Below are 14,403 nucleotides of genomic sequence, written 5' to 3'. Positions count from 1 at the left end.
TAATAAGGACACATTGGCTTACTTTGTTCACGCTTTGCTATAAGCATAATTGCTACAATGATAGGTTGCTCATGAGAACATCTCGCCCATTTAGTTAAATGGTCAGTAAGCATTTTTTATCCTTTTAATGACGAACTTCACAAGTTTGAAGCTGCATAAACATAAATAGGACAAATGCAATATGAGAATTATAAATGCATGTTAACAACTTAGTAAGTTGAATATATACATTACAAATAATTGCAACCACAAACAGTTAATGCAATAGTGTTATGCATGAAATCGTTGATACCGGTCAAGCATAGTTGATGATTTATGAGAGGCTTCTAATACCGAGCCTAAAAAAGTTCTTCCCAGTTAAAAAGATGATGGCAGTTCAGAAATATAGCCTTATAGTCTAATTACATGTGTCACCAAAGGAAAGGAAAATTTATTACTGTCATACTAACTATACAAGCTGATCAATTACTCTATATCCTACCACTGTACAAACAGAGATAGTATATTAATATAGATATTTTAGCCCTCTGATAACAAATGTAAGGGGATTTGAAACCAAAATATGTACACACCTGCCATCAATCATAAGAACATTCCTACATGGGATCCTCCTTTTGTAGCCTCTATAGAGCTTACAAACATGACCATTCCAATAACATCTGCCACATATGAAAAGTGTGTTAATAGAACTTCTATTTTGTCACAAATTAATATTGTTTAGGTGGTGAATTGAACTACTTACCAACATAAATGTCATTATGGTAAGTAAAGTCAGGGCCGGTTCAACAATTTCGAGGGCCCTAGGCGAACTTGATACTATGGGCTCTTAACAAGTTAAGGCTAATTTTATTACTTCTAATCAGTGGCGGATCCAGGAATTTTTTTTAAGCCTGGGTAAGCCTAACAATGAACAAAAGTACATATATATTGGGGCAATTGCTTATTTGACCTCGTTTTGAATTGTAATTGCCGATTTGACCCTACTTTTTGAACTTTGCTTATTTGACCCTCATTTTCGAGTACGAAGCTCTGGTCTGACCCTATTCCGTTTGTGTGAGGTGACGGTGTTAATTTTGGGGTAAATAGTCCATTTTGCCCTTGCTTATTTGGCCCTGTTATATCTTGTTTGTTTGCTTGTTTGACCTAAAGTTTGGATAATATAAAAAAAAATCTCTTTCCCCGGCGGCGGCGGCGGCGGCGCACCCGCGGAGGAAGACGGAGGCCGGCGCGCGCTGGGGGGGAGAGAGCGGCGCCCTGTGCTCTTCGCCACAGCGTCGTCGTCGTCGTTGCCGACCGGTGGCGGCGAGCGCAGAAGAAGATTGAGGCCGACGCGCGCGGGGAGGGAGGGAGCGGCTCCCTGTGATCTTCGCCATGGCGTCGTCGTCGTCGTTGTTGCTGACCCGGCGGCGGTGCGCGCGCGGAGGAAGACAGAAGCCGGCACGCAGACGGAGGGAGGAAGGCGCTGGAGCTTGCCGGCGTGCGGAGGGCGGGCGGCGGCATCACGCGCGCGGAGAAAGGAGGAGGCTGGCGCGCGTGGAGTGGTGACGGCGCGGCGCCGAAGCTCACCAGCTCGCGGGAGAGAGGCGCCGCCGCCGCCGGATCTGCGGCTCGTACACTCAGCAGCCGCCGGATCCACCGCTTGCACACCGCCACGGCCTGAGCTCCACCACCGTTGCTCCTCTTCCTCGTCATCGAGCTCACCGTCGCCGCCACGACAGCTCGGCGCCACCGCCCCCACAGCTCGGCGTCGCCGCCCCCACAAATCGGCGCCGCCCCGCGCCCCATCAGACCGCCGCAGCCGCCGCCGCCACTGCCACCGCCCTCCACCTCCACAGCGGGCGCCGGCGGGGCTGTACATCACGCCGCTGCCGCCGCCTCAGCTCGCCGCCGCCGCCCCCACAGATTGTTGCCGCCGCCCCCTCAGATCGGCGCCGACTCGGACCCCCTCAAAGCGCTGCCGCCGCCGCCCTCCACCACAACGAGTGGGCGCCGGCGGGGCAGTGCTTGACGCCGCCGCCGCCGTCCCCTCAGCTCGCCGCCACCGCCGCCCCCTTAGCTAGCCGCCGCCGCACGCGTAGGTCGTCGCCGCCGCTGCACGCACGAGTGAGAGAGAGGTGAGACTGTGAGAGTCACGCACGATTGAGAGAGAGAGAGAGAGTCAAAATAGGGTTTGGAGGGTATTTTCGTCATTAGGAACTCTTGAAACATTTTCTTTTTTAAAAAAAATCAAACCCTAATGGAGTCATCAAAAGAGGGTCAGACGGAAGCTTCGTACTCGAAAAAGAGGGTCAAATAAGCAAAGTTCAAAAAGTAGGGCCAAATCGGCAATTACAGTTCAAAACAGGGTCAAATAAGCAATTGTCCCATATATATTTGTATAAATCCGTATGTCACTTACTATAGACTCGAGTAAAGGCAGGTTCTAATTTAGGTTGAGAAAAAACAGTACACAAGATTATAGTGCTTGTATTATCATGCAAAGAAAAAAAAATGATGGCACTAAGAGTTATGTCACTTTGGTTTGCTAGTTTTGGTTAAGCATGTTCATTAATATTACTGTACACCGTTGCTGCTACTGTCCTGTCTACATGCATATGACTCTGCTGATTCCTAAGAATGATAATTAATTACTAAATATTCATCTTAATTATCTATTGTTTACTGGTGGTCTGGTGCATGGGGCATGCAATAGAATCAGCAGATTGGGGGTAATTAAGCAGGTGCTATGCCTTGATGCATGGCTTGAACCCGGGCACTTGCCCATCCTAGCCGGGCCTCGGCTCCGCCAGTGCTTCTAATATATACTCATATATTAATATTGACGCAAGTAAATATTTCTAATATGATAAATTATAAATCAATCAGTTTGCAAGTTGCAATATAGTAATTTATTCTTGATAAATAATAACGATAATATAATTGACAAATGTTTTGTGAGCACCCGACAAATGTTTTGTAGGTAACATTGCAAAAACTGAAATAGTGAAATTGCAAAGTAAATTATACAACAATAACCATGAATTGAAATGATGAAAATTGGTATATAGTGAACTAATTGATTAGCACACCGCCCTCTGGCCTAGGCCCTACGCAATTGCACAACCAACCTAGGCCCAGGGCCGGCCCTGAGTAAACTAAAAAACTTGATCAAGTGGCATAAGCGGAGGTAATAATAGCAATACCTTCCCGCTCATATTTGCTATCTCACTAATAGTAGTGATACATGTGAAAACACACAAAAGCATGGTCTGCAAGCCACTGATGCACAATCATCCTAGTTGGCTCTATGAACATCCTTGACACATAATATGTGCACCCCTCACGAAGTAGGGGATGTAAACGATCCACTTGGTTATCATAAACAATAGCAGCAATCTTTGTACCCTATTTATAATAGATAAAGTCAAATGCTATACAGATATCATTGCAGTGTAACATATTAAAGCATAAAATATATAGTAAATAGGGTATATAGTGAACAAATTGATTAGCACACCTTCAACAGTTCAGCTTCAAGAGTCAACCTCGCTCTCCCTGGCGTGCGCTTAGGACTCGCACCTATGCTGGGGGTGGGCCCCCTCTAGCCTGGGCCATAGGCGGTTGCACAACCGGCCTATGCCTAGGGTCGGCCCTGAGTAAACTAAAAAACTTGATCAAGTGGTATAAGCGGAGGTAATAAGCAATGTCTTCTCGCTCATGTTTGATATCTCACTAATAGTAGTGATACATGTGAAAACACACACAAAAGCATGGTCTACAAATCACTGGTGCACAATCATCCTAGCTGGCTCTATGGACATCCTTGACACATAATATGTGCATCCCTCATGAAGTAGGGAATGTAAACGATCCACTTGGTTATCATAAACAATAGCAGCCATCTTTGTACCCTATTTACAATAGATAAAGTCAAATGCTCTACATATATCATTGCAGTGTAACATATCAAAGCTCAAAATATATACACGGACATTACCTACTCATCCAACAGAACCAAATTGAGTCTCTTCCTGCTCGGAGCAAATATCTCAACATGATACTGATGGTATACTCGAACACCTAAACTCTAACTGCTCGATGTACGCCACTATGCTCTACATGATATAGAAAGAATGAGAACTATGCTAAAAATATCTCCACTAGTAAACATGCAGCACTCATCATGTATGCCATCTTCATGGGTAATTTCCATTGTAACTGCCACTTGTGACAGTAAGGGCATGTTTAGTAGAGCTCTAACTCCTAAATTTAGCTACAGGAGTTGGGTCTGGAGTAGGGGCGGTACCACCCATTAGGAGGGGTTGGGCGGCCGGCCCAGCTACGGCCCGCGCCGCCCCAACCCTCTATATCCTTCTTGGGCCGCCTACCACCACATCCAATTCACAATTGGCCCATAAATAAGCAGCTAAAGTGTCCAATTTTAATCTTGCGTATATGATGCTTTCTTGAGTCAATTCCTCGACACTGCTCACCCCCGTCCCCTACTATAGTTAGGTGCCTAATGTTTTTCTCTCTCTCCCTTCTAAGCAAAATAATAATCATCTTATTCTAGGTATGCGATATCTTCTCATATATTTATTTTTTAGAAGATATCTATCAACCATGCTTTATGAATTGACTCATATTTGTAAATTGATATGTTTACTAGTATCTTTTTATGTATGATGAATTATGTATGGCGCAAAAATTATTTCTTTATTTTAATATCATTTTTGTTTTTAGTTTGTCTTAATTTATTAATTGTACTATATGTTTATATGATTACAACATAAATATGGTATTTTTTGCGTTTAGTTGTTCTTATTGAGACGAGCATCTTCGCACCATCTTTATTTTAATCCTGCGTCCGCCACTGGTCTGGAGTGGAGTTGTGGAGCTGCCTAAACCCAGCTCCACCTCTCTAGTTCATTTTGTGAGAGAGCTCCACCCAGCTCTGTTCTCATTTTCGGTGGAGCTGAAACTATTTGGCAGAGCTCCAGCTCCACCTCTCCTGGAGTTAAAGTTGGAGCTGTGCCAAATAGGCCCTAAGGTACATGCTTATTCTATTTTATATTTTTCTAGAAGTAATCAGAAAACAAATTTTACCTTCATCCATAACAAATGATTGTGGTGGGGACTCTGCATCATGGAGGTTGCGTGATGATGATGGATTTTACCATGGAAGAAGCCCTAGAATTTGGGTATTGCGTCGCGATGGATTCAAGACATGGTGTATCCCGTCTAGCTGCATGGCTTGCATTTCATCAATCTAGCGGTGCTTTCCTCTCATTTGGCGATAAACTTTGCCTAGCTGATCTTCTACAGGTATATATTTAAGTCTTGCCTCTCATCATGTGTCATACGTTGCCTACAAGCTCTTTGGTGAACACTTTCTTTTCCCCTCTCACTCAGTGTTGCATTTTGTCACGTTGCTCTTTGAGGATCTAGCTTTGCTTGCCTTTGTCCTGGTGTAAGTCTAGCATAGCAAGCCGCTTCAAAAAATATTTTCGTGCTAAATAAATTCATTGAATAATTTTAAAATTTTAATTTTGAACTATATATGTCATTAGAAAAAGAAAACTCCTGGTTTTAAGTCGATACTATTTGAGCTTTCTTCCTGTTCCAAAACTTAAACCGATGTAAGGGTACAATTTGTAGGATTGTATCTTTTTCAAAACAATTTATTACCACCACCGTGAGTGTGGAACATGTATTCAATACCCATGCAAATGTACCATTATTAAACAAATGTACCATTATAAGAATGTTTGCTAGGAGGGCGTGGCTTTACTGAAGGGTGAAAGAAATATAAGCACAGGGTGTAAGAATTTATATTAGCATATCAACGAGATGTGCCAAAAGCTAGCAAGATGTAGCTTGCACTCAAGTATTATTTAGCCACAAGTTGCAGTCAACAATTCTACTGTGTTTGTCCAATATTTTGTCAGTCCACATCCAACAATTCTATTCTATTGTGCAGCTACAGTTCCTTGTATTATTCTTTAGTAATCATGACTGATTAACTGTTGAGGTTTCTAATGCATCATCATATAAAAAAACACTAACATTTTTTTTCATAATTTATAACTTTTTGTGAGGGCAGTTCCATATCATGAGTAAAAATTACAATAAAAGCAGGCTCTTGTTAATTGATCGTATAAGAGTGCTCAGTGGGAAAAGACACTTTATCCAAAAAAAAAAGGAAGAATAACAAGCAGTTTAAATCATTTTGTTTTTCCTCAAAAAAATTAGAGTAAATTTCACAAAACTACATATACTTTACAAAATTATCACAAAACTACAAATTTAAGGTGTATTACAAAACTACAGATTTAGAAATAATTTTATCAAAGAACTACAAATTTAAGATGGATAATCACCAAACTACAGATTTAGTTTTAAAATTATCACAAAACTATATGTTTTATACCATGTTAAGTGCAAATTTACAACATTTATAAAACTCTATAACATTAGTGGTAAGTATTTAAACTATAAAATCTATAATTTTGTGATAACTCTAGTATTAAATCTATAGTTTTGTGATATTTTACTTTAAATCAGTAGTTTTGTGAAAAGCCTCGTGTTAAATTTGTAGTTTTATGAGACTGTCTTAAATATGTAGTTTTACAATAATTTGGTCAAAATACCTGTAGTTTTGTGAAATTTTACTCAAAAAAATTATCATTTGCTCCAACAGCTAGATAGTCAAAAGTTTTACTTGTTTCAAATTGATAGGTCAATTACCAATAGAGCAAAACTCATTAGATGCCACCAAGACTAAGCATATGGACTGGATGCCATAGAACAGACTAAGGGAGTGTTTGAGGAGAAGGGGATTGAGGAGATTGGGAAGATACGCAAAATGAGGTGAGCCATTAGCTCATGATTAATTGAGTATTAACTATTTTAAATTTTAAAAATGGATTAATATGATTTTTTAAAGCAACTTTTCTATAGAAATTTTTTGCAAAAAACGCACCGTTTAGTAGTTTGAAAAGCGTGCGCGCAGAAAACAAGAGCCAATCTCCCCTTATCACCCCTTATCACCCCTAAACGAACGATGCCTAAATGGCTCTGTTTTTGTCATACATGTAATAGGATTGTACAGCACAACTACAAATCAGTGTACAAATGATGATATGCTAAATCGCTTCTGATGTGGCTAAAAACTAAAATGGCGTGAATTCATGGCAAGTGAAAAAAATTCCCACTGGGTGCTAAGGATAAGACTTCCCTAACTTTGTACCACTGACATGTGGGCCATACTAAAGTGGGGCCCACATATCAATGGCACAACTGCAGACTGCATAAAGTTAGGGAAACTGTTTCCGGGTGCTAAATAACTATGCTAGCATGATTGCATGAATTTTTTAAGGCATAGCAAGGCAACAATTTTAGTTTATCCAGCAAGGAAAAATATAATTGCTTTCACAATGTAGAATGCAGCCTAACTAGGGCATCCCAGCAGCACCAGCAACAACACTGATCATTTCGCGGCGGGGGGGGGGGGGGAGGTGGGACACGTGTATTTATAATGTACCTAGCTCTAAACTTTAGGTTTTAGGTTTCAGATATTTTCAAGATAAAATCTGCAAAGCTTATCAAATAAAACCACATGATACAGGAAACCTTTTTCAGTTCTTCGCATGAGATATTTGACCAGTGTCCCTAGCAAGTAGCAACATAGATTGATAAAGTAAAGGCAACTCTTTACTCCCAACTAATTTTGTGGCAAGTAGCAACATGGATTGATAACTCTTTACTCCGACTAATTTTGTTGCCAAAGTTCGAACACCAAACCTGAACAAGTGAGTTTTGACCTGCCTGGGATGGAAGAGTAGGACTCAACTTCTGCAGCGACTGACCTTGCCTCTTTAGTATCAATCAGAGATGCTTCTACCACGATCGACCTCCGTTAGAGCCATCTCAGACTCCTTCGGCGCGGCCTCAACTGACGCTTACACCAGCTCGGACTCCTTCACCATGGTCTCCACCGAAGCAACCTCCGTGGGCTCTGCCTCCTTCGCCGCAGTCTCACTTGCGTTCGCAACCGCCGCCGACGAGGTTGGCTGCGTACTAGAGGGTGGCGGCGTTTCGTGGGGGGCATCATCGGCGCGGTGTTGCCGCTACTAGATCGGCTAGGTGGGGAGAGAGGTTGGGGGCGTGGTGGCTGCGATTCACGGTGGAGGCAGCCAAGAGATGCGGTCTCATGGGATGAGGAAGCAGTGAGAGCTCTGCCTCCTTTGCGGGGGAGTTGCCAACGGTGGCTTGGGGCGGCATAGCAGTGGCGGAGATGCGGCACACGGGATGAGGAAACGGCGAGAGCTCTGCCTCCTTTACGAGGGAGGCGACGGCGGCGGCAGCTTACTGTTGCGGAGGAACCGACAAGAGTGCGCGAAAGAGATAGGGAGAGGCGATAAAACGAGAAAAGTCGGGGGTGGGAAATTGGGGATCGATGATCGATCTGATGACCTTGTGTCGGTTGATTTGTCAGTCCCTCCACCGACATTTGTTGGCCCCAGTTGTCAGTGATACTACCATTGAGAATGTTTTAAAGAGTATAGATTATAGACAGATAGTACAAAGAAAGAAACAGAAATGCAAAATGACATAGTCACAAGCTTTTACCAATAAAAGTGTTAGAAATTTGAAGGCAAATGCTCAGGTATTGTTATTCCCTGCACTCACAAATATTTGCACAATTGAGTATCAAACAGTTACCAAAGACACAGGAAAGTGCTAGTAATGCCATGGTAGCATTCTAGCAGGCTTTACGGAACATACAACATAGGAGTAATTGCTTTTACCTGACTGACGAAGCCTGGAGCAGCTTATGTAAAACATGGCTGCAATAAACAAAATTTACACCTCAAGATTTCACACAATAAAACATACAGAGCACAGTATGGTTGTGTTCATCTTTAACCACTCCAATATTCATTCCTAGCATTGCCCTTTAAATTCAGTTCATGAAGACATTTCTAATGGTGAAACTTCCACTGAAACAACCCAACCAAGGAAGTAACTACACAGTACAAAACATTAAACATTATTACAAAGCTTCAGGAGTCCTCAAGCATCGAGATAATTTTTATTAGATTCGCTTTTCCAGATAGCCTATCAACACGAAGAATCTGTACCCAGCTGAAAGATATTACATTTCAGTGGATTCCATTCCGATGACGGGAAAGGACACGCTGGTCACCTTGATTGCGAATAGGAAACAGATCATCCTCCTGCCTGTAACCATGGCCACGGCTATTGCCCAAATTATGAGGTCGCCCATGGGTGTCAAATGGATGAACATAGTCTCGGTCAGGTCCACCTCTTCCAATGGAGGCTTTGTTCAAGGGCCTGTCCCGAAAGGGTGAACGGCTTCTCTCCCGTAAGTCTAGTCCCCTGTTCATGGGCTTGTTACGCATGGGTGAATGACTTCTGTCCCGTACAGCTTGTCCCCAGTTACCCCTGGGAGACCCCAACCGTGGTTCTCTTCGGTCAAGATATGGTCCATCGCGTGGATGCTCCCGGTGATTATAGCCATCCCAGTCAAACTTCCCACGCTGTCGGTGTGGAAGTTCATCCCCGAAGTTGATCCTGTCCCTGTGCATAGGGTCTGCCATTCGTCCTGGACGATCTTGGGACAACTGCGTAGAATAGTCCCTATGATCATCCGGTCGGACCATACCCCAACCACGCGGTGGTGATCTATACCTTTGTTTCTCCCTTGGCAGATCACGGCCACTCGGTGGACCAATAACCCTACTCGGTGGCCCTTGTGGTGGAGAGTTGAACTGGCGTCTGTCAGGACTGTAGCTGGACTTGTACATGGCAGGTGCATAGCGTTCCTTGTTGCAGTTGTTACAGTGAGACCGCCGAGCAAAATTAAGATTTCCGCAACTGAAATAAAAAAAATAATGAGTAATAAATTTACAAGACCATCAGAAGAATCTATTTCAACAAAGGAAAGAAGAAACAAATATACATTCAGCATACTCACGTGGGATTCTGACATATCCAGTCACCTTCTCTTGGAGACAAGTTTGGGTCATTCCTGTGCACATATTCTCCATTAATGAAGATGAAATCTTTTCCAGGAGCACCACCATCCCTCCTGTGTGGTCTTCCTCTTCCATTGGGAGGAGAAACATATTGTAACCTTTCACCTCCTTTACTTGCCAGCTCATATCCATAACGTGAACCGTCATTGAAATTGCTGCTTTCTACTCCGCGGCCACGTGGAGGTATCATGGAACCTGAGTGCGGGTGATATCCTGAAAGGCGAGCGACAAACATTCTACATGAACATTAGAAGCCACAAGGAGTAACAGTCAGCAAGTAGGACTTGCATCATGCATGAGTTCTGCAACTCCTGAAGGTGAACTGCTTTCAGCAAAGGCCCTCAAGAGTCAAACCAGAAAAAAAATGCATTGCAGAAATAAGCCTCTGAAAATAATTTCTGTCAAGTAAACAGCACAGTAATTGAAGGTGAACTCAGCACCATATGATCCTGATCTCTTGTCTGGTTTATAAAGTAGTTAAAATATCAACAATGCAGCAACCCACATTTGGGCTCGCCAGTCTTGCAGAATTCACATGTTCCTAAAGCCTGGTTCATCTCTTTATCCAATTCATATCATATAGGTTAGGCCTCCTGGAGCATGATCTAATCCTCTGCAAGGAGTTCCACCCTTCAATTTCTACAATCCGAAGAAACAGACGGACATTCCAGAAACAAGTGGTGTCCTGAGCTATTTTCCAACTTACCAAGCACTCCTTCCACCATTATTTCCCCCGAATCTCAAATGTTATTTTTAGCCATGCACTACAAGATAAACCAGAGATCTTTGGACAATAGATGAACTGAACATCTCCATTCTCCATGTTTCCATGGATCTTTTTCTTGTGTGCCAATCGTTTTGTAGTAGTGTAAGCAGTCCCAGGTAACTAGGCATCTCAATATCCAATTCACTTATAACCAAGTCCGCAATACCAAATACCTTCATTTTCAACAACATTTTCCTTGGGCAGATGCTTTCTTAAGCAACTAAAACACCCTAGTTTATTTCTATAAATAAGGTAATCAAGGCCTTATCTATGAGGAAGTAGCTATAAGAAGTGAAGAGCTCAAATCCCATAATTCTGTCTATTTTGACAAGAACTTGGATGACCAGGCAACCCAGAGTAGTGATTCCTAACAGAATACTTGCATTGGAACCATTTAGCATTGAACAACCAAAATATAGCAAACCAAGCCATTCAAATATTGTCAAGTGTCCATCTCTCATCCTTCGTTTTCTTTCATGTTTACACCTCCAATCTTCTCATAACTTGCCAAATGCATGACTCGGTAAAGACATTTCCAAGTGAGAAGTGGCATCTGAGCATAGACAGAACAGCTCAGCAGAAAAAGGCAGCAAATAGAATACGAACCCATCAAATAATAAATGTTCAATAAGTAAATACTAATGTCAGAAAGAAAAAAAAAACCACCTTGACATGTTATCACATACAAGATATATAAAAATAAACCGCCACAGTATATTATAGTAATTACACCAGCCATGGAAGCCATGGAAAAATATAGATAATACACACAACTTATCAAAGCAGTGTCAGGTGTTAGATATCAACATTCTAGTTTCTGACAAATAGCAAAGTAACTTTGGGCACAGGAAAAACACATGTAAAAGTTCATACCACTTACACTACATGATCATGTGACAAAAAACTAAACTTGGTGGAATATGTAACATAACTGAGGATAATAGTAGTTACCTCATGAAGAAGCAAACAGCCTTTGCTTAAACGTAGCTATGATAAATTTTTATTTATAGTTGCTCTATACAAATCTTTATCTTTACCTATTTACAAAAAAAAAAAAAATGTTTCCAACTTCTTCTTTTTTTCGTTTGTCCGTCTTCGTGAATTTTTTTCTGTCACCATGACCGACATGGATTATTTTTCCTCTGTCATTCGTACGGAAATCAGGCAGCGGTACAACACGGTGAATCCAAACTATTCGCTAGAGCCCAATGGGCTCATACTCTGGTGCTGCTTGTTGCATGGCAGGCTGTGGGCCTGCCTGCCCAAGGCAAGGATGCAGGGATATGGAATAAGTCCACTTTGACTCCCTCAAATATAGGATCAACCTAATTTGTATCCCTCAACTGCAATACCAGATATTTTGACCCTCCAACTATTAAAATTAAAACTAGTGCAAAATGACTCTTGGTGGTTTTGAGGGTGGTTTTTGCTAACGCGTCTCCTCTCTTAGACTCCTCTCTCTCTTTTTTTCTCTCTACTTTCCCCACATAGCGGCCTAAGGCAAAGCGGTGGCAGGACAGCCTCGAGGCTCGAGGCAGAGCCGCGGCGGGGTGGCCTCGACCCTCCTCTGAGTCCTCTCCCCTCTTCCTATGCCATGGCGGCCGCCGAGGAAGCCATGGGCGGCGAGCGAGCGGATCCAAGCAGGTCACGTCATCTACCACCGGACCACACCGCTCTCCCTGTGGTGTCAGCCTAAGCCACTGGAGCACGTCGCGCGCCCTTCCTGTAGGGCGAGCTGTGCGGCGGCGGTCGGCATTGGCAATAGGGCGAGGGAGCTAGGAGCTACAGCTTATCCTCACCTTGGGAACCAGAAGACGGTGTCCTCACTGGGAAAGAAGGGGTAGCTGGCGATGGCGCGCTCTCCTCGCTAGGAGATAATTTTGTTCAGTTATTTTAAAATTGTCTTTATCCGTTGCAACGCACGGGTAATATTGGTAGTAAAGCACAAAAATCAAAGTAGAAATCCAATTATGTCTATTCCACAGTACTGTGCTTGCTATGCTCTGGGAACATGAATATCAAAGTCCAAACTGTGTATGTCTTTTCATATTTTCTAAGCTACTATGCAAAATTTGTTTTCGGTAGATAAATTTCAGCTTTATTTCACAGAGATAGTTATTGGTTCAAGAGTTCAAAAACACCCCTAATAAAGTCCATACAGCATAGCACTTCATACTTGGCATATAGCATATAAACTTTGTTGTGCTGTTTGGACCAGATTGCCATTAGCTTTTCTTTTGCTTTGCTTTATATCTTTTCTGTAGACTTCTTCTAAGAAGCTCCATATATCATATGTGTCAGCCCTGATTAGCTCTATCATATTCCTTTGATCTATTCTTTGCTCCTGTCTCACTCAATACACCCATCAAGGAACAAGTTATCTCTAATAAATAGAATGATATATTTTTATTTTATGAGTTCCATTAAAGCTACTCAAATATCTCGTTTGGACATTATAGTGCCATTTCGTAATCATACACTTGGTAATTACTGCACGCAAGTTAAAAAGAAAAAAAGAACTAGAGTTTTTTTTTTGGGTCGTTGTTATGAATTGAAATACTCAGGATACTACAATTTTATTTTCAGTAACTTCAGCCAGGATTTGGCATGCAATGCTTGGCGTGCCAGCTTCACAGTATGCTTGTTCGCACAACTGATGCAACAAAATCAAACTCCCAAATGAGATTTCCAGGAAACCTACCTTGAGAAATACTATAGTACTACTACAACGGGATCGATCAAACACAGAATGGTACAAGACCGTAGCAAGTCAACGGTTTTGTTCTATTGCAAATCAAGAACTAACTATCCTTAATCCTTCTGTAGCATGTAGTCTAAATCCAGAAGGCAACAAGGAAGAAATCATTGCCACTAACAAGGAAAAGATAGGTGTACCAACCGGCCAATCAATCCTCGAAGTAAATGATAACAGAAGAGTGGGTAAGAACAAGAGGGTTTTTCTTTTCTTTTCCATTTTTTTTTCATACCTTGTGGCTCCTCACGGGGCTGGGGATACCTAGGCCGAAACCCCAGGGGGCTCCCGCGGCGGCGAGGGGGAGGAGGGGACGCGCTGCCGCCGCGGCGCCTCGGCGCCGCGTGCGGCTGCTGCGGCGGCGGCGTCTGGCGCGACTCCCGGCGGCGCATGAACCCTGGAGGCGAGGGCTCCCGCGGGGGGCGGCGTGCGGCGGGCGGGGGATCGCGCCGGCGCTCCAGCCGGTCGGCCGCGCCGTGCTCCTCCTCCGGCCCCCGCGGCTGCAGCTTGACCACGAGGCTGCTGAGGAGGGGCGCGCGCGGCGGCGCGGGGTCGGGGCGGCGGCGCGGGCGAGGGGAGGAGGAGCGCGCGTCGGCGTCGTCGGAGTCGGAGGCGGAGGCGTCTCTGCGGCGGGGCCGCATAGCTGTGTGGGTGTCGGGTGGTCGTCGGGACGACTTGGTCCGAGTCGCCCGACTATACATACGGTGGTTGGGTCAAGCCGGTCAACCCCGTGGGTTTTCCTCATTTTGAATGGCCTGTTTGATTTTTATTTTTATTTTTTTCGTTTTGGAGTATTCTGCTTTTGGATTTTTGAATTGGACCAACAAACGAATTCGGTTTTAGTT

At 43.4% G+C, this 14,403-nt stretch overlaps 1 protein-coding gene across 2 annotated transcripts; it reads right to left on the bottom strand.

Moving 5' to 3' along the window:
- Positions 1-8,834: 8,834 nt before the first annotated feature.
- LOC4328998 (uncharacterized) lies at positions 8,835-14,225 on the bottom strand. Of its 2 annotated transcripts, none has more exons than XR_010739493.1 (3): positions 13,794-14,225; positions 9,980-11,359; positions 8,835-9,879 (listed from the first exon to the last, which is right to left on the bottom strand). XR_010739493.1 is itself a non-coding variant. In XM_015770795.3 (3 exons), the coding sequence occupies exons 1-3, from the start codon at positions 14,197-14,199 to the stop codon at positions 9,144-9,146; spliced, it is 1,416 nt and encodes a 471-aa protein (XP_015626281.1). In that variant the 5' UTR covers positions 14,200-14,225; the 3' UTR covers positions 8,835-9,143. The 2 variants fall into 2 exon arrangements, 1 of the variants encoding a protein (XP_015626281.1); XM_015770795.3 differs by having other exon boundaries at positions 9,980-10,253.
- Positions 14,226-14,403: the final 178 nt, after the last annotated feature.

The sequence above is a fragment of the Oryza sativa genome, chromosome 2 (genome assembly GCF_034140825.1).
Source record: "Oryza sativa Japonica Group chromosome 2, ASM3414082v1".
Classification (NCBI taxonomy): domain Eukaryota; kingdom Viridiplantae; phylum Streptophyta; class Magnoliopsida; order Poales; family Poaceae; genus Oryza; species Oryza sativa.
The sequence above is the reverse complement of the archived record's forward strand: the minus strand, read 5'-3'. Positions and strand labels throughout refer to the sequence as shown.

Coding starts and splice junctions, on each gene's coding strand:
- LOC4328998 (XM_015770795.3), bottom strand. CDS start 14,199: ATGCGGCCCCGCCGCAGAGACGCCTCCGCCTCCGACTCCGACGACGCC. Junction 10,254..13,793: donor GCCCCGTGAGGAGCCACAAG/GTATGAAAAAAA, acceptor CTCGCCTTTCAG/GATATCACCCGCACTCAGGT. Junction 9,880..9,979: donor TGGATATGTCAGAATCCCAC/GTGAGTATGCTG, acceptor TTTTTATTTCAG/TTGCGGAAATCTTAATTTTG.